Below are 20,749 nucleotides of genomic sequence, written 5' to 3' on the forward strand. Positions count from 1 at the left end.
GAATTTTGACAGGTTAGCGTGCCGCTGTAAACAAAATAAATTTGATAAATTTTCAACACGCAAAACTAATTTAAACAAAAACCAAGCGTGTATAACTCAAAATTTAAGCTCTGTTTTAAAAACATTTACATATTTAATAATATGTAATATGTTTTTATTTTTTATATTTCAAAATTAAGAGTTAAAATTTGTGATCACCTCGACTTATTAATGATTCACAAGAAAATTTAATAGTTTCCAACACAAGCCATTTAGATTGAACGTGTAAAATAGCCGAGGCATGCGTCGGCTGGTTCCTGACCACCGGAGATATTCCGTGTTTCCGGAGGCGGTTTTCAGGTGTATTTTTTCGGGTTGAGGTGTTCGAAAGCATGCTTTTTCGGTTTATTCTGCCCATAATTGGGTACTAAAGCCCTATGTCAATTTTTATGTACAACGGTAAAAAACACGATTAAAAACCATTTCTGATCACTATTTTTCATTTTAATGCAAAATTTTTTTTTTGACTAGACAACATTTTTTCGATGGATCAACTATGGTCCCCTTGAAACGAGCTGTCAAGTAGGAGCTTTTCTGTCAAGATGGACCGCGAGGTTAATTTTTCAAAATTGATTTAAAAATCCATTTTAAACTCTTTGTGGTCGTACAAAGGGTCATTGTCGAGGTCATTGTACTCAGAAAAATAAGCTTTATCGCTGTAAACAATAATATCAGCAATCTATGCTTCATTTTAGGACCCAATTGGGTACTAAAGCCCTATGTCAATTTTTATGTGCAACGGTAAAAAACACGATTAAAAACCATTTCTGATCACTTTTTTTTCATTTTAACGCAAAATTTTTTTTTGACAAGACAACATTTTTTCGATGGATCTACTATGGTCCCCTTGGAACGAGCTGTCAAGTAGGAGCTTTTCTGTCAAGAAGGACCGCGCGGTTAATTTTTCAAAATTGATTTAAAAATCCATTTTCAACTCTTTGTGGTCGTACAAAGGGTCATTGTACTCAGAAAAATAAGCTTTATCGCTGTAAACAATAATATCACCAATCTAAGCTTCATTTTAGGACCCAATTGAAAATTCGGCTATTATGCCAAATCAAGTATTCCGAGAAAAACGCGTTTTAGTGTTTGTCACAAAATCTCCGTCAAGGCAATTTCCCATAAAAGTGGCATATTAGCCGTTTGGTTTTTCGCATCGCCAGCCAAGTCTAAACACTATTTCAGTGAAATTCAAGTTCCAGAAGATGCGTTGGAACATCCTCTATCACCTAGTGCAAACATCTCGTTTTTGGCAAAAGTGGATATTAGCCGTTTTTTCAATGGTGGGCAGTGCAGTTAATACTTCGCTTTCATCATATATTGAGTTTATAAATCATTGCTGGAGCAACATTTGAAAAGGGCGCATAAGCATTTTAACAGCTGCACATATTTTGAAAATTCCAAGACAATGAGTACCGTAAACTGGGGTCAATCGGGACACATGGGGCGAATTGGGACAGCAGTTTTAACTATGTTGGAGCACAATATTTTGATTTTTCTGGTTGGTTTCGGTTAGAACAGACTCAGGCCAATAAAATGTGTACATCCATTTCCAAATTTAAAAGCTTTAAGTGCTCTAAAAACTGCTGTCCCTATTCAGACTGTAGTCCCGATTCACCCCAGATTACGGTAACTATTTAGCAAACCCCGAAGTGTTGCGGGACCCAGCTATTGTTTTATACTTCGGGTTTTGTGAAAATGTTTCCTGAAGCCGAAGGAATAAGCAAAATAGTTCAAACTGTCAAAATACTTATCCGCCCTTTTCTCGTGTTGTTCCAGATTGTCAGTTTGTAATAGTTCTGGAGCAACACGAGCAAAGGGCGGATAGGCATTTTGACAGTTGGAACTATTTCGACAATTCCGAAACAACTATAATTTTTTCACAAAACTATTATTGCTAACAATAGCTTGCCTTTCCAGCTACCTTCTACCAATGCGGGGTTTGCTAAATATGCTAATTATGCGCCCTTTTCAAATGTTGCTCCAGAGTTGGTTTTAGAAGCCAGAAACTATGTAGAATCTTATTATAACATATTTTTTTCCATAATTAGGCTTTAAATTTTTCACTGGTATACTAGCCCGGAGAATTTGTAGAATAGTGTTTTAAAAAATAGTTCCGAAAAAAATATTATTTTGAGTTCTGAGGTGAGGTGAGGTACAAAATGGAATTTTTGAGGATGAAGGGATGCTAGCGTTTTGGGAATTTAGTTCGGCGTAGCATGGCGCATTTTCTAACACTGGAACGCCCAACGCATGTCCAACTTACACGGACGTTCAAGCCTCCCAACAAAGTTGGAACGGTAACTTCAACTCGCTGGTTCTCAGGCATAACTCAACCAATCGGGACGATTCCTGTTTCCAGTGATTTGTAAGAATGTCCAGATGATCCTAAAATTTGTCAAAACTTGATTTGAACAAATCTGTATTTTTGGGACCATAAACATCGTGCCACCTTTTTTTAAAACAACGTGGATTTTTTAGCGAACTTATTTTTACACGCTAAAAAAAAGTTTGAACGCTGTTTCTTATCGCAAAAAATACAGATTTGATCAAATTGAGTTTTGCAAAGTTTTAGGATCATCTAGACATCCTAACAAATCACTGAAAAAAAAGAATCGTCTTGATTAGTTGTGTTATGCCCGAGAACTGTCGGTGAACGGAGTAGCAGCTCATTGGCAGTCAACCTTGTTCATGCTCAAATCGAATTTAATTATTTTTAAAGCATGCTAATTTTTGCAACAAGAAGTCGGTCCTTAAGAGCATTTTTGAGGTTATACAGTCGACTCTCTAGTTGTCAATATCCAAGGGACCATCGAGGAAGAGAATCATCAGTTTACAGAACGATGCAAAATATAGACTCGATTTTTTTCTTGATAGCCAGCTATGGGAGAGAATCATGGCAACGTCCATCAAACAAAAAACTAACTAATGTCAAACACCCTTCAAAGCTTCGTTTCGCCAAGAAAAATGTCTATGCAAGCCATGAGAAAGTGAAATTATTGACAACCGGAAGAGATTTTTAAAGCAAACAGAATCCAAGGGACCGTCGAGGAAGAGATCTTTCAAGCAAGGGAAAATATCGAGGAATGAAGATAATTGAAGTATGCAGATTGAAAGGGCTGAAGAATTCATCGATAGATGGAGAATTATAGATATCGAGAAGATCGACAGCCAGAGAGTCGACTGTATTTAAGCTAAACAACCTATAACAAGAGAACAAAATTTCGGTTTCGGGTTTCGATTACCGTTAACTGGGGTCAATCGCGACACATGGGGCGAATTGGGACAGCAGTTTTAACCATGTTGGAGCACAATATTTTGATTTTTCTGGTTGGTTTCGGTGAGAACAGACCAACAAAATGTGTACATTCATTTCCAAATTTAAAAGCTTTAAGTGCTCTAAAAACTGCTGTCCCTATTCAGACTGTAGTCCCGATTCACCCCAGATTACGGTATCTGAAGTTATTTTTTCTGAGGGCTTTGGATAATTGAGTGTGATACGTTTTTTGGATTCAGATAAAGACTGAGACGATATTTTTTATTTGGCATTTTATTAAGTACATCGATTTTTCTTGTAAATGTAGATTGTGTACACTTATAAAGTATTACTTTAGCTGTAAACTGTGTGTATATTTTGTTCTTGATCAGATCTTACATCAATATATTCCTGTTTGTATATAAGTAGACAGTAAAGTTATTTTCTCATGCAAATTAGCTGCCAATCAATCTCGTGCACTTTACGCGTTACTTTTCAAAAACTTGCTTCAGCAGTAAAATATAAATGTCCAAAAGTAACACTAACAGCTATGCTAAGAGAAAATCATCACTATATCAAAGCCTAACTAAATGTATTCGTTTCTTAGCCCAAAATGCGACCAATACATCTATAAATGCTAGCGAACTTTGTTTAACCTCGCTTTCGTATGAAAACTTACTGTAAAGAAATCAAAAAATCAAAAAAAAAAAAGACATAGAGAGAGATAACCAGCTCCTTTAGTTGTACACGTTCTTCTCGTCCACGATGCTCGTCTGCATGTCGGACATTTCCCGGTCGTCCTTCCGGTCGTGGTGACAGTCGACGAACGCCGCGTTGAACAGGATCTGGCAACCGCGCTCGATTTTGGCCATCAGGTAGTTGCGCTTGCGTTTGTCCTTGCTCCGCACGACGCACACGTAGTACACGGGTACGCCGGTCAGCGTGATGCCGACGCCGATGATCAGGTTCAGCGGCTCGGAGAACGAGGGAAGTAGCACCAGCACCAGGCAGCAGGTCAGGAAGATGATGGGCAGGGCCAGGTTCACCCGGATGGGGCGGGGCATGTTGGGTCTGGCGGGAACGAAACATGTTTTTCTATCGTTTTAAAATTTTAATAGCTTTGAAACTTACTTTGTTACTCGCAACCATAGCAGGCCGGCGATGCAGGCTGCGACCGAGAGCCACAAAATCTGGCTGAAATAGTTGATCAAAGCAACCACGTCGGCGGAGAACAGCGTGAGGATCGAGGTAGCGCACTAAAAAAAGTTGTTTTGCTGGTATAAATAATTTTCGAATTGTTTAGCTCAAAACATACGGTAAATATCAACGCCGGAATGGGCGTCTGTCGGTTGACATGCACCAGCGAGAACCACGCCGGCAGGTGTCCCTCCTGCGCTCCGGTTGAGAACAGCCGCGCCGAGGTAAATAGAATTCCGTTGACGCCACCGAAGCAACTGAGCGCTACGAAAATCGGTATGAGCCAAGCAACGGCGCCGAACATCCGGTTTCCGAAGCTAACGGCGACCGCAATCGAAGTAAGCATGTCCTGGCGGGAAACGACGGCAAAGTAGGCCAAGTTAACGAGCACGTAGATGCCGGTGACCATAGGCATGGCGATCCAGATGGCACGCGGGAGGTTCCTGAATAAATTATGATGGAACTTAGTAAAATTGTTGAACAAAACTATTAGACCACTAACTTGTAGGGATTCTCCAGCTCCTCGGTGACAAAGTTCAAATAGTTCCACCCGCCAAAGGCAAACAGTCCGGAATAGAACGCATAGGCCAAATTGGACAGTCCGTAATCGCCCTCCCAGGCGTTGTCGAAGTTTTCCGTCTCCTCGGTGGCCAAGAACCAAACCCCTGCCAATATGATGCTGATCAGGGCCGTTAGCTTGGCCAGCGTGAACACGTCCTGGATTTTCATGGCCCACTTGGTCGAGATGCAGTTGATGGCGGTCAGGAAGCACAGACAGACGGCGGCCAACAGCCGGGCGGCATTGTCCGGGGGGTCACATTCTGGGAAAAACGGCTTCACGGCGTACTGCGCGAACGTGAGCGCGACGATGGCCTGAGGGAAGAGAAGGGAAATGTTTTTTTTATTACGTTTAGAACAGAGAGAGTTGTAATCCCATCCCACAGGGTCCCGGAGTACCAACACTTCTTAAAACATGATGCACTCAACGAGTACGGTCTCCCTCCCTGGTAGATTCAGATTTGTGTTGTTGCTGGAACACTCCGTGCTCAAGCTCAACTCACTTCAACGAATCATCTCTGTGGTAAACTTTACGCAGTAGGCCTGGCTGCTTTAACGTTTAAACTACAATCTTTGCCAAAGATCTTTGTGCAGCAGCAGCATGTTCTATCAGAAGAGCCAGTATTTAGAGTAGTTATAATATTGATATGGTAACTCGCATTTGACTCATTTGAGATACCTGAACTATATTTTTTCCAGTCCCACAAAGTTTTTTAAGCATAGGGGAGTGTGGGGTAATTTGGACACCCTAAGGAAATTGCTCTGCCACGGGCTGTATGGATATTTTAAAGGAATGTGGATGACACCAGAGGATAATAGAGACCATATTTGATGGAAAAATGTCATTCATTTCGATAAGTTTTGATGAAAAACCAATTTTTATCGCAATAATCAAAAGGTGTCCAAATTACCCCCACATTTTTGTGTGGGGGTAATATGAACACCCCTATGGGGTAATTTGGACATGCCTTATGGGGTAATTTGGACATGCCTTGTGGGGTAATATGGACATACTTTGTGGGGTAATATGGACACCTTTTGTGGGGTAATTTGGACACATGTTTAAGAATAAGTTTAACATTTGATTTTTTGAGCATGTTTTTATCCTTCAATTGCATTATATTTTGAAGTGTTTGCTCACAATATTTTATCAAAAGTTTGAATAATGATTTTGTGCTAGAACTATTATTCAATAGGAAGTTAACAAATAGTTCAGTGAAGTATACATAATTTAATCAATAATACTGAAATGATTTAAACATTGATTCTGGATTAGGCACAAGTATAGTTTTTAGTGATTAAGGTATCGTTAAGATTTATATAAATCAATCTTTATATAGAACTTATTAACTTGAAAATATCAATTTTTAAATTTTACATTCTGTAGCCCTTCAAATTTCAATATTATTGTAAACCAGCTTTTTACTTTTTTTTGTCTGACAGGTAGACTTTCAGGTATGTCCAAATTACCCCACAAGCAGACATGCATCGGCACTATGAGCTCTTTTTAACGGCACTCAGCTTGTTATAGATGGCATTTTCGTTTAAAGCAATGTTATGCTTGTTGCTAGGTAAAAATCTCTTGATTTTGGCTTGAATAATGTGTAGAAAACATTGGTTCATTGGAAACCCCGATTTTAGCTATATGTTCATGTAAATGTTCTCTTAAGCTCTCAAGAAGAACTTCTTAAAAGCTCTTTGAGTGCAATTAAGAGTTCTTAACCTATATCTCGGTGGGGTTTCAAAATAATCTCTCAGGGTCTTCGGGAGCCTAAAAGACAAGCGTAATTAGCGTATTTTGATCACTGGCACAACATGCTGGGTATCTTTTACGTGAAATGCCAAACAAGTTCTTCTAAAAGAGGAGTTAGAGCAGATGCATGTCTGCCCACAAGTCATGTCCAAATTACCCCCATAGCATATTCTATCATAAATTGCAATTTTTGATGATAAAAATGGATAAAATGCACAATTTTTATACGTACATATCTCAGGCATCGTCCAAGCAACCCCCTTCAACAAAAATTGTCCACTTGTCTGCCATATAACTCCTGCAAAACCTTATTTCCCAACCTCCAAATATTAGAATTTAAGGCAGTGCCAACCGGCCTTTGGAAACTTTTACATATTATACCAAAACTACTTAACCTATTCCAACTTTTTTGGTTTGTCCATACACCTAGGCCATTACTAGTACTAGCCTTATTACTTAAATTGCCGTTTTTACTTTATATCCGAAGAAAACGTGATTTTTAAAGGGGTGTCCAAATTACCCCCACTGTCCATATTACCCCAAACTCCCCTACATAAATAAATTGTCTGCAAACAAAACTCCAATCAGATACTGCTCAAATGTTTGCGAAGTCCAGCAACAGCAAAAAGTTAACATCAGAGTCAATTAATCAATTGTCACTAATTAAAACACCCTTGACCACGTGTGTCCCAATCTCCGAAGCGGGAAGTGGGTGTGTTTTGCGGGATTGTTGTGCGTACGGAAGGCACGCGTGGGTGACACTATTGATCAGTTTGTTTACTTAACTTGGTAAATTCTTGGCACAAGTTACTAAACAGCACCAATTACTCTGTTACCTCGCGTTCGCCGGGTAAAACGAGAATTTATAATTTGTTTACACTTCTGAGTGAGTGTGAGCAACAAGTGGCGGTTCTTGGCGTCGCCGCCGTTCGAACTTGCATCGTTAATTTGTTTTATTTGCTGTTGGCGGGCGGTTGCATGCATAATATGATAAGTTTAAATTGAATTGAATTTCAACAACACAGATTCAGCGGCCGGAGCCACCGCTGCCGGCGCCGATTGATTGATTTTCACCGCAAAATGCGTTGGTGTGAGAAGAGAGGGTGTGTGATTGCACAACGCGTGAAACGTTGGGTATATTTGAAAAAGATGAACTTCCAATCGATAAATTCCGTGTTTCGTGATTTTAAGTAAATTAAACTGCTAAAAGGTATTTTTAACTATTGGGTCCTAAAATGAAGCTCAGATTGCTGATATTATTGTTTACAGCGATAAAGCTTATTTTTCTGAGTAAAATTACCCTTTGTACGACCACAAAGAGTTTAAAATTGATTTTTAAATCAATTTAGAAAAATTAACCTCGCAGTCCTTCTTGACAGAAAAGCTCCTACTTGACAGCTCGTTCCAAGGGGACCATAGTTGATCCACCGAAAAAATGTTGTCTTGTCAAAAAAAAATTTTGCGTTAAAATGAAAAAAGTGATCAGAAATGGTTTTAAATCGTGTTTTTTACCGTTGTACATAAAAATTTACATAGGGCTTTAGTACCCAAATTGGGTCAGTCAATTTCAGGGGGTAGCGAAGAAGCCACCATCTTGGAAGTTCAGATATCAAACACTAAGAATCAGTATTATACATATTACTTTGGTAACACGAAGTGTGTTTTCCTGGTTAAACTCAAAAGTACCATGCAAATGTGTAAAACCAAGCTGAAAAATGTGTAATGCCGATCCTTAGTGTACGGGGGCACTGTTTGATCGACCCAAAGAAAAAAAGCAAAAAAAGGTAAACAGAAAAATCACTTTTTTCGATATGAATTTTCAGCCAATATTGGGATGGAATCTCCAAGGATATGATAGAATTTACCATCAGCAACACAATTCACGTGTTTTGCCTTCCTCACTGAGGTAAGGCTATAATCCTGCTCTAAAAATGAACTTTGTATAAAAACATCGTAGACCCACCTTCATGTATACATATCGACTCAGAATCGAAAACTGAACAAATGTCTGTGTGTATGTGTGTGTGTATGTATGTATGTGACCAACAAACTAGCTCATGTTTCTCGGCACTGGCTGAACCGATTTAACCCGAACTTGTTGCATTCGACTTGGTTTAGGGTCCCATAGATCGAGTTTTATACAGATTGAAGTTTCAATAAGTAGTTCAAAAGTTATGTATAAAAATGTGTTTTCATATATATCCGGATCTCACTAAAATGTATGTAAACTATGTCCGGATCCAATATCCGACCCATCGATGGTTAGGTTATCAAAAGACCTTTCCAACGAGACCAAAACATTGAAGATCTGGCAACCCTGTCTCGAGATATGGCCACTTAAGTGATATTTATGTACTTTTTTGAAGCCGGATCTCACTTAAATGTATGTAAACTATGTCTGGATCCACTATCCGACCCATTGTTGGTTAGGTTATCAAAAGACCTTTCCAACGAGTTCAAATCATTGAAGATCTGGCAACCCTGTCTCGAGATATGGCCACTGAAGTGATATTGATGTACTTTTTGGAAGTCGGGTCTCACTGAAATGTATGTAAACTATGTCCGGATCCACCATCCGATCCATCGTTGGTTAGGTTATCAAAAGACCTTTCCATCGAGTTCCAAACATAGAAGATCTGGCAACCCTGTCTCGAGATATGGCCACTTAAGTGATATTTATGTACTTTTTTGAAGCCGGATCTCACTTAAATGTATGTAAACTATGTCTGGATCCACCATCCGACCCATTGTTGGTTAGGTTATCAAAAGACCTTTCCAACGAGTTCAAATCATTGAAGATCTGGCAACCCTGTCTCGAGATATGGCCACTGAAGTGATATTGATGTACTTTTTGGAAGTCGGGTCTCACTGAAATGTATGTAAACTATGTCCGGATCCACCATCCGATCCATCGTTGGTTAGGTTATCAAAAGACCTTTCCATCGAGTTCCAAACATAGAAGATCTGGCAACCCTGTCTCGAGATATGGCCACTTAAGTGATATTTATGTACTTTTTTGAAGCCGGATCTCACTTAAATGTATGTAAACTATGTCTGGATCCACCATCCGACCCATTGTTGGTTAGGTTATCAAAAGACCTTTCCAACGAGTTCAAATCATTGAAGATCTGGCAACCCTGTCTCGAGATATGGCCACTGAAGTGATATTGATGTACTTTTTGGAAGTCGGGTCTCACTGAAATGTATGTAAACTATGTCCGGATCCACCATCCGATCCATCGTTGGTTAGGTTATCAAAAGACCTTTCCATCGAGTTCCAAACATAGAAGATCTGGCAACCCTGTCTCGAGATATGGCCACTTAAGTGATATTTATGTACTTTTTTGAAGCCGGATCTCACTTAAATGTATGTAAACTATGTCTGGATCCACCATCCGACCTAGAGAGCCTATCGAGAAATTAAAAGTGAGAGTGTGTGCGTGCAACATGGAGTTAAACTTTTTGAAAAGCCTTGGTAAGCTTCACAGCAACTGCACAGAAAGTTTAACTCCATGTTGCGATTTGACAGCTCGATATGGAGAGGCGAAATGTCACTCTCAGGGTTCCAATCGAACTGTCAAATCGGGGTTCCAATCGAGCAACAAGACTATGCAAGAACAAGGTTGGAGTCAATTTAAAATAATTTTGGCCAAAAAAACGAGATTTTTAACAATCACAAGCATTGTAAAACTGTTGTTTATAATAATCTGGTAGTTTTTGTTATGTTTGTGCTTGTTCGGTACAAGAAACGTGCCAGCACCAAAGAAAACCCACAAGTTTTCCAACCTTAAATTTGAATGACTTTGGGAGTTTGAAATTTCTCTCGGAACATTTCATTTCCCTATGTAGGTCCCTAATCCGACCCATTGTTGGTTAGGTTATCAAAAGACCTTTCCAACGAGTTCAAATCATTGAAGATCTGGCAACCCTGTCTCGAGATATGGCCACTTAAGTGATATTTATGTTCTTTTTTAATCCAGATCTAAAAAATAGATGAATTTGTGTACAGCCATTGATGGTAATGAGTGAGGAAGGCTTCAACCACATAGGTGGATTAAGTTAGTTTTTCAGATATTTATCGTTTGAATTGCGGGAAATTTGAAAATCAAAAACCCAAACAATGATTTGTTATGGGCTACCATTTGACAGTTAGTGCTTTTGTTGTGGGCTCTCATTTGACAACCGTGCTAATGTCGACTGTTGTCAGTTTGCTTAGGTCGGAATAGGGTAGAGCGGCCAATTTCCCGAGGTTACAAAATTCCCGGGAAACGGGAAATTTTCAACAAATTTCCCGGGAAATCCCGGGAATTCCCGGGAAATTTGAAATTTAACGAAAGTTATTCTGATCCTGTTTCTGATAAATCTTTTGCAACAAAATTGTATAGAACAGCAACTTTAATGGTCAAAATGAGTGTGAGGATCAATGAATGGCTTGACTGCTTGTCAAAAATCATGCAACTTTGAGAAAATATATAAACTTTCTAATTTGTATGCCGTCTTTCAAATTGTCCCTAATATAAGAAAAAAAATATAAGTATTTTTGTTGAAATGAAAATCTATGCTCCACAACCATAAAATTGCTTTTAAATTTGTCAAGTTATAATGAAAAAAAAATCACGCAGAAATTTTGTTTGCCATGACAAATAATTTATCTCAGAACAAGTATTTTCAACTTGTGAATAAATAAATAATCATTGAATTTAACTTAAAAATCTTATTCCTAGCGCTTCTTAACTTGAAACACTATTTCATGAAATCACAACTCATAGTTTTCAAATAATTGGAGCGAGTTTTTTTTAAATATAGTTGCATTCTTTGGGTAAATTTCATATGATACGAAGTTGTTTTTTAAAGGTTTTTCATGGTTTTATAATTTGATTTTAGTTATATACGGTTTTCAGCCTAATAAATTCATTGGAATAAAATAATTTTGAGCATTTAAAAGTGGTTGAAATTAAACGAAATTTTTCATATTTAACAGTTTATCAGTTCAATTTTCATCCTCAAATCTCAATGTTGGCCGGCAGATGTAAATATCTTATTTTCAAATGATATTACAAAAAAAAAAAACGTTTAAAAGGTTGTACAAATAAAATAATTTATATTTATTCCGTAACAGCGTAATTTTTGTTGTTCAACATATAAGCAAACAATATTCCTAGTGGCTGCTTCAGAAATAAATATTATCTGAATTAAACCTTGACAATTTCATTTTACACTCAAACCCCGATGGTTTGACACCAACTGTTGTCAAACGAACGGGGTCACTTTTTAGTTTGACACCCCTTTTACACGGAGTTCATACACACTACCAAACGTTTGTTTTGATAGTATGCGTGAGCGCCGTGTAAAAAGTGACAGTTCGTCACTTTTTAGTTTGACTTTGACCAACCAACGGGGTACAAACTAAAAAAGTGTCAAACGAAAAAGTGACCAACCACCGGGGGTTGAGTGTACAGACAAGCTGATTAGTTCAATATGAACAGTGTATTGTTTTTTTGTGCCAAAAAGGTAGGAAAATGTATACTTCTGCTTGTATTTCGGGAATTCCCGGAAAATTTACAAATTTCCCGGGAAATGGGAAATATTTTTTTCCCGGGACGGGAAATTGGACGCTCTAGTATAGGGTTGCCATCCTCCCGGTCAATTTGCACGTCTTTTTCCAATGACATTTGCCCCCTGATTTGACGAGCCAATTTTGAATGGGGGTGGAAGGCAAAGAAGGAGTTTTCTAGGATATTTAGGAACTAACCTTTTATTAGATTCTATCCATGAAAAAAGAAATATGCACTGACGAGATACTCAACAGGTGGTTCAACACGATGGTTACCTTACTGTTGCACTGTTTTGTACACAAATACATAACATTCCGCAGTGTAGTGGTAATCAACTTCGGAATCAGCTTTTTATGCCCGCCAGTTTGCCAGGAAAAATCCAAAACCTAAAGTTCTCATTAAGTTTGCTCAGTTTTAAACTTGTAAAAAATGCATTAAACTTGCAACAGGCATGCAAAGTGCCAAGCTAAAAGTGTTTTACTGTACAGTAATCATCGTTCTATATTTTTTCCCGACATTTCAGCTTGGTTGTTATTTCGCAGTTGCAGCAATGCCTACTCCACTTATTTGCGCATAAAAAAGAAGTGCACTTGAGGACCGGAAATGGCGTGGGGGGGTGTGGCATTCCCAAGTGGGAGTAGCAACCGTACCCAGTAAATTGTAGAGGTAGACGAATCATACGTTGGCAATATGTTTTTAGTTTGCTATATTTGTTCAGTTTTCTTGATATATTGAAGAATCAATATAAAAATGAGGATATTCAATATTTTTTCTGCAAAGGTCAAAAGTGTGTTCCATTTCCAGCTTCTCCATTGTGCGACCAAGACCATTTTCCACAGCCCACAAAACGAGAACAACACTCCTATATTCCCAGTTCGCATCCGACCGATGTTGACTTAACGAGTTGGGATTGATTGATTGAAATGGTTCCAGGCCAGCATCGAGTGGAGTGTGTACTGGAGAGGAGTTCCAATCAGCCGATTCCACCACCTCTTGCTAGACAGCCGGTGCATGCAAGGTCCGCGTATTTTTATTTTTCCGTTTCGAGTCGATGGAAAACATTCCTTTTGTTGGTTCTCCCTCGGGGGAGGCATTTGGCGCTGAGTAACTTCTTGAATGGCAGGAACATGACAAGGTATTTCGAAATACAGATCAATTTCTCAAAATATACCAAATTATAGAAAAATTCCTAGGGCAGACACAACAAAATATTTATGTGAACAAGTGGGGTGTTTTCTGACATCCTCTACAAGTTACCGTAATTTTACCTTTTATCGAGTGATAAATATCTCAAATCCTTTTCCTGCCAAACTAATGAGAGATGAACACAACCGAGTTGTGTGGTGAAAAAGCCTTGAAATGATGAGTCAAAGGTATGAAATCCGTTATCCAGAGTGGCCACTCAAATCCCATTTCCAAATTTCCAACTTATCCCCGGCTTTTCCAGAATTTCAAATGATAGACATTGAATATTTATAAGAATGGCTGAACATTAAACTTTTAATAAAATGTTTAATACAAAGCACTGAAAAAAATCTAAATTCAACAGGGCCACAAGGATGACCTATGTAGCGGTTGCCTAGAATTACAGTGGCCCAGACTTAAAGGGAGCATCTTCAAATTACTGTCGTATGAAGGGCCAAAAGGGGGTGGTTGAACTCGCGAACAAGCAAAATCACTAAAGGTGTCCTCAGGGGAAGAGAACCTCCTTCAGACAGTAACATCCAGTAACTCCGAAAAAAGTCTGACAAAGCTGAAAAACAGGGCTCGCACCCGTTGAGGGCCTAAAAGGGCGCAGCAGACAAAGAAATGAAATAAAAGGAAAAAATAAAAAAAAACATATAAAAAATAAAAAAAAGAAAAAAAAAACTCATAATTTTGAATCAGATAATAAAGAGCAATACAATTTTTTTTTTAGTTTTATACCAAGAATTTTCTAGGAAAGAAAGAAGATAGAAAAAAATCTGCTGATTTTCAATTTATTTATCAATGAGACAAAGAAGGTTGCAAAAAAAAACAACAACATTAATCAAAACACTAATTTGAAAAATATTTGCAACTGCCTTACATATTTTTTTTCTAAAAAGTGCTGCAAAAAACCTCCACGAGATCTATTTTCTTTGTTTTGATATTGCGCGTATTCCCGAGACAGACACGCGGCAAACCAGCCTCGAAACGACGCGCCGCACTTTCGGCAAATGCGTGCTGTCAAATCCCATACTGCGCATTTTGTTTTTGTTGATCTTCTTCTTCTTCGTATCGCCATGCATTGTTGGCAGGAATGTTTTATATTGCACCAAAAGTGCAGAAAATCGCTGGCAACAATGTCTATGGCATATTCTGAAATGCCGCGCGGCGTGTACCTTTGAAAGAAACTGGCAATATGTATAGAAAACATTTAAAATTCATTCAAAAAAAAAAAATGGTAAAAGTCGTAAAAAAAGTAAATCTTTTCCAGTTCCTGAGGGGAACACCCTTGAAGAGTATCGGGGCCGGCATTTACAAAGCGGATTCAGTGGCAGTTTCATTCTCAACATAAAGTTAACATGTTAAGGTTAATGTTAACATTCCATAGGTCGCCTCCCTAAGGTGTCGTGATAAGGTCCAGTTTGTGACGATACACTACCTTCCCTTTACTAAGCAATCGATTCCAGAAGGGAAAAGATCGCCAGTTGTGTTGGTCCGAGCCGGGATTTGAACCCCGATCTACCGCTTACGAGGCGGAAGCGTTACCACTGGGCTACGTGGCTCGGTCATTGGTAAAGTCGCGTTAATAAAATAAACAACAACAGCAATAAAAAAAAAGTTTTTACATGAATTGTTTGATAAACTTATCAACTACAAAACCCTTACACATTCGACGTTAAATTTATCGTCATACTATTCTTACAATCAATTGTTTAAAAAAGTGCGTTTAGAGAGACTCGATCCCTGCATTTTTACAGTCACTGGAATCAGCCTCAAGGTTAATTCATTGGTTTGGTTTTTCGTTCATGGATTCCTTTAAGAGGGTTAAATACATGCAGAAAATAAAAAAAAATCACATTTCAGAAAAAAATATTAAATCCACTTAAAAGATGATTTCCAATCGCTCCTGAATGTTTCATGAAGATATTTCATAAATAAACTGAGTAAGAGTCGATTTACGCTCAAAATTTTGCCATGCGCAAAGCGGACTGTCAAACTTTGTGAGCGTTTTTCTCTGAACACCGAGTTGATGGGATGGACCAAACTGGCTGAAGTTTTAGGTGAAGACTTGCAAGACATATCCCGTGTGCTTGACGAAGCCCGATTTTGAAATTTTGCTTTTTTTTTAAATACAAAAATCAAAAACTTACGATTTGAGCATGAGCATGAGCATGAGCATGGTTGACTGCCAATGAGCTGCTACTCCGTTATTGACAGATCAGCTGAAGTTAAACAATGAATCAAAAATGATCAGTGGGAGCTAACCATCCGTTCACTGTTTAACCCCTGAAGACCCCGACTTTATTAGTCAATACCGGCGCCCTCCCAAGAAGCCTGCAGTTCAACAAAAGGGAGGAATGTTAGTCCGATAGTTGAAGTTGCAGACTCATCAAGCACATAGTTTTTCGCTATATACTTGTTGATACCGCTTGAGACCGTTGAATCCACAGCATCTCCTTCAAGCATCACGTGATTATTTTTTTTTTTTTGTTGGTTAGTAGGATAAGGTATTGGCTTTTCGATGCCTCCCGAGCTACGATGCTATGGGGAGGACTTTCATAACAAACCCGTCGGCGAGCCTTCCGAGCAACGATGCTATGGGAAGGTCTTTCTAATTAGCACACCAAAACACTCGCGCACAGGTATTTAAATACTGAATAAATGTAATTTTTCATCACGATTACCCAGACGACATTGATGATATAGGAAGGACTTTTTTACAGACATTTACAGTAATACTTAAACTTATTTTAATGCAACAATTCACACGACGTCGTGCCTCCCGATCAACGATGATGTAGGAAGGACTTGAGCAAGCCAACCAGGATGAAACACGAAATAAAATTCTTTTCTTTTCACACACAATGCCACATAATTGACCGCGCATCACCACCCAACTAATTGAACTGATTTTCTTCTACTTGTGGGCAAGCCAACCAGGATGAAACACGAAATAAAATTCTTTTCTTTTCACACACAATGCCACATAATTGACCGCGCGTCACCACCCAACTAATTGAACTGATTTTCTTCTACTTGTGGGCAAGCCAACCAGGATGAAACACGAAATAAAATTCTTTTCTTTTCACACACAATGCCACATAATTGACCGCGCATCACCACCCAACTAATTGAACTGATTTTTTTCTACTTGTGGGCAAGCCAACCAGGATGAAACACGAAATAAAATTCTTTTCTTTTCACACACAATGCCACATAATTGACCGCGCATCACCACCCAACTAATTGAACTGATTTTCTTCTGCTTGTGGGCAAGCCAACCAGGATGAAACACGAAATAAAATTCTTTTCTTTTCACACACAATGCCACATAATTGACCGCGCATCACCACCCAACTAATTGAACTGATTTTTTTCTACTTGTGGGCAAGCCAACCAGGATGAAACACGAAATAAAATTCTTTTCTTTTCACACACAATGCCACATAATTGACCGCGCGTCACCACCCAACTAATTGAACTGATTTTCTTCTACTTGTGGGCAAGCCAACCAGGATGAAACACGAAATAAAATTCTTTTCTTTTCACACACAATGCCACATAATTGACCGCGCATCACCACCCAACTAATTGAACTGATTTTTTTCTACTTGTGGGCAAGCCAACCAGGATGAAACACGAAATAAAATTCTTTTCTTTTCACACACAATGCCACATAATTGACCGCGCGTCACCACCCAACTAATTGAACTGATTTTCTTCTGCTTGTGGGCAAGCCAAACAGGATGAAACACGAAATAAAATTCTTTTCTTTTCACACACAATGCCACATAATTGACCGCGCGTCACCACCCAACTAATTGAACTCAAAAACTTACGATTTTTTATGTGAAAAACACACAAATATTTATATCTTTTTTTAAATAAGTTTTTTGGGAAATTGGCCTTCGTCCGCGCGTTCGGGCCGGTTTAACGAGTTTACACCAAAATTTTTAATTAATTTGGCCAAGGCAGTGTTGGGATATCGTGGCATTCGTTTTTTGAAACTGCTAACTTCAAATAGCTATATCGACGGTAACATTTCAAAAGGCATCATGTACATTTTGACACTTTCTGGGTTATTGTATATGCTGAAAGTACTTCTAATAAGCTATCTCTCCACCAAAAATGAGCAAAAGTTACTTCAGTAAAGTCTGTTTAATCATGATTTTAAATAAAGTAACATAAACAAAATCTCTGCCATCAGCAGTCCCTTTTTATATAGCCCTGTCAACCTGTCAAACAAAAGGCTACATAAACCTCGTGACGAAAAAAAGCAACATGAAAAAAGTGCCATGTACATTCGGCGAAGAAAAACGAATCATAACAAAGCGCCCCCCTCAGTGACAGCAGGGTGATATCGACGTTGGTGATTTCAAAAGAAGTTATGTTTGTTTTTCTCAAATAAAATTACGGAAATAATTTTTTATTGGATATAAATGATCAAGTATCAACAAAAGCAACGTTTTTCATCGTTTGTTATCATTAGAACATCTTATTTTGCTTTTATATAAAAATGGTAATTGAAAATGGATGCTCAACATTCAAATGCGTTTTTCTCAAAACGCATGGTTTGTACATGATGCTTTTTGAAATGTTGGCATCGATATCTCGGCAATGCGGTGATGTACATTGGAATTCCATAAAAGTTCAAAATATTTTTAAACGTGCCCACAGAATGAATGTGAAACTACGTTAAGAGCGAGTTTAAGTGCCTTCACAAAATTAGAAGTATTGGAGTTGTAATTTTAATTTAAAAAATAATTAAATAAAACATTTTTGAAAAAAGAAATAGATCTTATTTACCCTATGATTAATACGTGAAATGCTGTATCAAGTAGGCGAAAATCTGTTTTACCCCTAATCCAACAAATTGTTAAAAATATTTTAATTCATTCTAAATGGCAATTTTTCCACTCAAATTAACAACTCCAATACTTCTAACTTACGTGAAATTGTCCGAGGATTCCGAATATGACAAAATTGAGACCAAAAAGTGCCGTCTTCTTGGCCTACAGGGCAAAAACTAACGTTGCAAAATGTTTGTTCTTAAAAAATCAAAAAAACTATGAGAAAAACTGCGATTGGCCAAAAAGTTAATACCGTAGGCTTATGGTCCATGAAATTACCTATCTTTTGACCTATGGGAGTATGGGTGTTGGAGGCTGTTGCAAAATGATATTAAGGTTTCAAAAAAATCAATTTTTGACAGTAATTTGCAAAAGCTAAGAGAAAAAGTCAAACCAATCCTGGATGTCTATAGCTCATTCTGAAGTGCTTCAAAAGACCTTTCGAATGCATCTAAGAGAGTTGGAATTGATGAAGTTTTACGGAAATGCGAGCAATTTTAAGATTTTTTTAAAGTTTTTTCGACCTCAAACTTCAAAGCCCGTTTTACCCCACTTCCCTTTGTCGTAGAGGGCTCATATTTGGCATGAGTTCATCTCATGTATAGACAAACAAACGCTAAACATCCAAATCGGAGCACCTCGATACGACCTCTAGAACAAACCGAGCAATATTTACAAATACTGCCTCTTAAATTTAATGTATAAATATAAATAAATGTAACAAAAGTCTATGTTTGTACACACACACAATCCCGACTTTGGTTGCCTTTCTTTACGCATGAGTTTCCCTGCTGATGTTTGTCTTTTTGTGTGAACTTTTCTTTGAGTTTCCTTTGTTTGGTGTAGGGTTAAATGCCATATATTGATCCATTATAAAAGTTAATCAAAAAGTTCTTTAATTTTAAGTATCATTCCTGCTCCTCAAAAAAAGCTGTCAGAAAACTGTTCGTTAAAGTTGGTCACAAAAAAGGTGCAACCATAGTTTTCATCCATATCAGAAAGGCCAAAGGTGCTAAAATAAAGCGCCAAGGATGCTCTCACTGAAAGATGTCAATCATTTTTGCGCCAAAGCAAATTCCGCCCATCCAAAAAAACCACAGTTGTTGACGTTTTTCCGCGAAGAACATCGTCATTGGCGTGCGTATGGACTCTCTGTGTCGCGCCTCCACCGCGGTCGGGAGGATATTTACGGTCTACAAGTGAGAGTATATGCTTTGCGTAACGGAAAAATGGCCCCCAAAATAGGATTGCTTCGATTGGGTGACGACCGTCAAACAGCCAGCAGCGCCATCGCTCTTATTGCGGTGACTTGATTGGAATTTGTTTTCGACTGACTTTGCTGTAATTTGGTGTCACGGGTCCCCCACAGACCGTTATTATAAATAAAAAATTTCCACCCAAACCAATGATTGGACATGGTTCCTGGGACCATTCTGCACCTCTGGGCCGAGTTTCAAAATATTTGCCGGCAGAAATTTCGAATACGGTCAGTTTTAGTGTTTCGAGTAGAAATTAAGGGGGAAATCACATGTAAAATGCGTAGGAAAAGATCAAAGTTTCAATGTTTTAACTCCAAAACATTACTAGTCATGGTTTTAAATTGTATTAACATGTAGCAGAATGATATAAAAACGATTTACAGCACTGACTTAGCCGGATTAAGCCGAAGTTAAGTGACTTAAGTATGTTATTTACAAGTTTATACCTTAATATTAAAAAAAACTCCTACATCAAGGAATTTAAAGTTAAGGATAGATAGCACAAAAATAACTTAAAATGGGGTGACTTTGAGCCAAGGGGTGACATTGTACCAATAAATGCTTTAAGATTGCTTTGATAAGCTTGAATTTTATATTAATTTATTAATTTGTAGACGGATTAATTTGGTCTATTTATGTTCCCACAAAGCAATTTGATGATATTGCTACGCAAATCTGCTTATTCTGTTTGAATAAAGCCTGTTGATTTAAAATTTAATTAATTAAAATGAATTTAAAATCTCCTGGAATCCTCCAAATTTGAAAATTATGCTCACATTTTTCAGTTCTGAATCAATTCCTTCTAAAATCAAATAAAACAATCAAAATATTAGGGAATTTTTTTTTTGACGTGGCAAGTTTGTGACATAGCAATTAGAATAAACTTGTTCTTTATTGTTTTAAATCGTTTACAAATTTCAAACTTACGAATGAAATCTGGAGACAACCCCAGCTATCATTTAGCTCATATATTTTTGTTGTCCTGAGTAATGATTATACTTAGCAAAAGTTGAATGGCACAACTTCCCACAGGATTAATTTTTCAAACCAACCAGTTATTTTTCAACATTGCAGTTATCGTCATAAAATTAAAA

The 20,749-nt window shown here is 37.9% G+C and overlaps 1 protein-coding gene across 5 annotated transcripts in view; it reads right to left on the reverse strand.

Moving 5' to 3' along the window:
- Nucleotides 1-3,570: 3,570 nt before the first annotated feature.
- The window catches only part of LOC6031662 (Y+L amino acid transporter 2), a 32,722-nt gene continuing 15,543 nt past the window's right edge, over nt 3,571-20,749 (reverse strand). For all 5 annotated transcript variants that reach the window (XM_038266619.1, XM_038266615.1, XM_038266617.1 and 2 more), the window contains exons 4-7: nt 4,995-5,365; nt 4,611-4,935; nt 4,427-4,551; nt 3,571-4,366 (exon numbers count right to left, since the gene is read on the reverse strand). In XM_038266619.1, the coding sequence (XP_038122547.1) occupies nt 4,033-4,366; nt 4,427-4,551; nt 4,611-4,935; nt 4,995-5,365 (1,155 nt within the window). In that variant the 3' untranslated portion in view covers nt 3,571-4,032. The remainder of the gene's footprint in view (nt 4,367-4,426; nt 4,552-4,610; nt 4,936-4,994; nt 5,366-20,749) is intronic.

This window comes from Culex quinquefasciatus, chromosome 1 (genome assembly GCF_015732765.1).
Source record: "Culex quinquefasciatus strain JHB chromosome 1, VPISU_Cqui_1.0_pri_paternal, whole genome shotgun sequence".
Classification (NCBI taxonomy): Eukaryota; Metazoa; Arthropoda; class Insecta; order Diptera; family Culicidae; genus Culex; species Culex quinquefasciatus.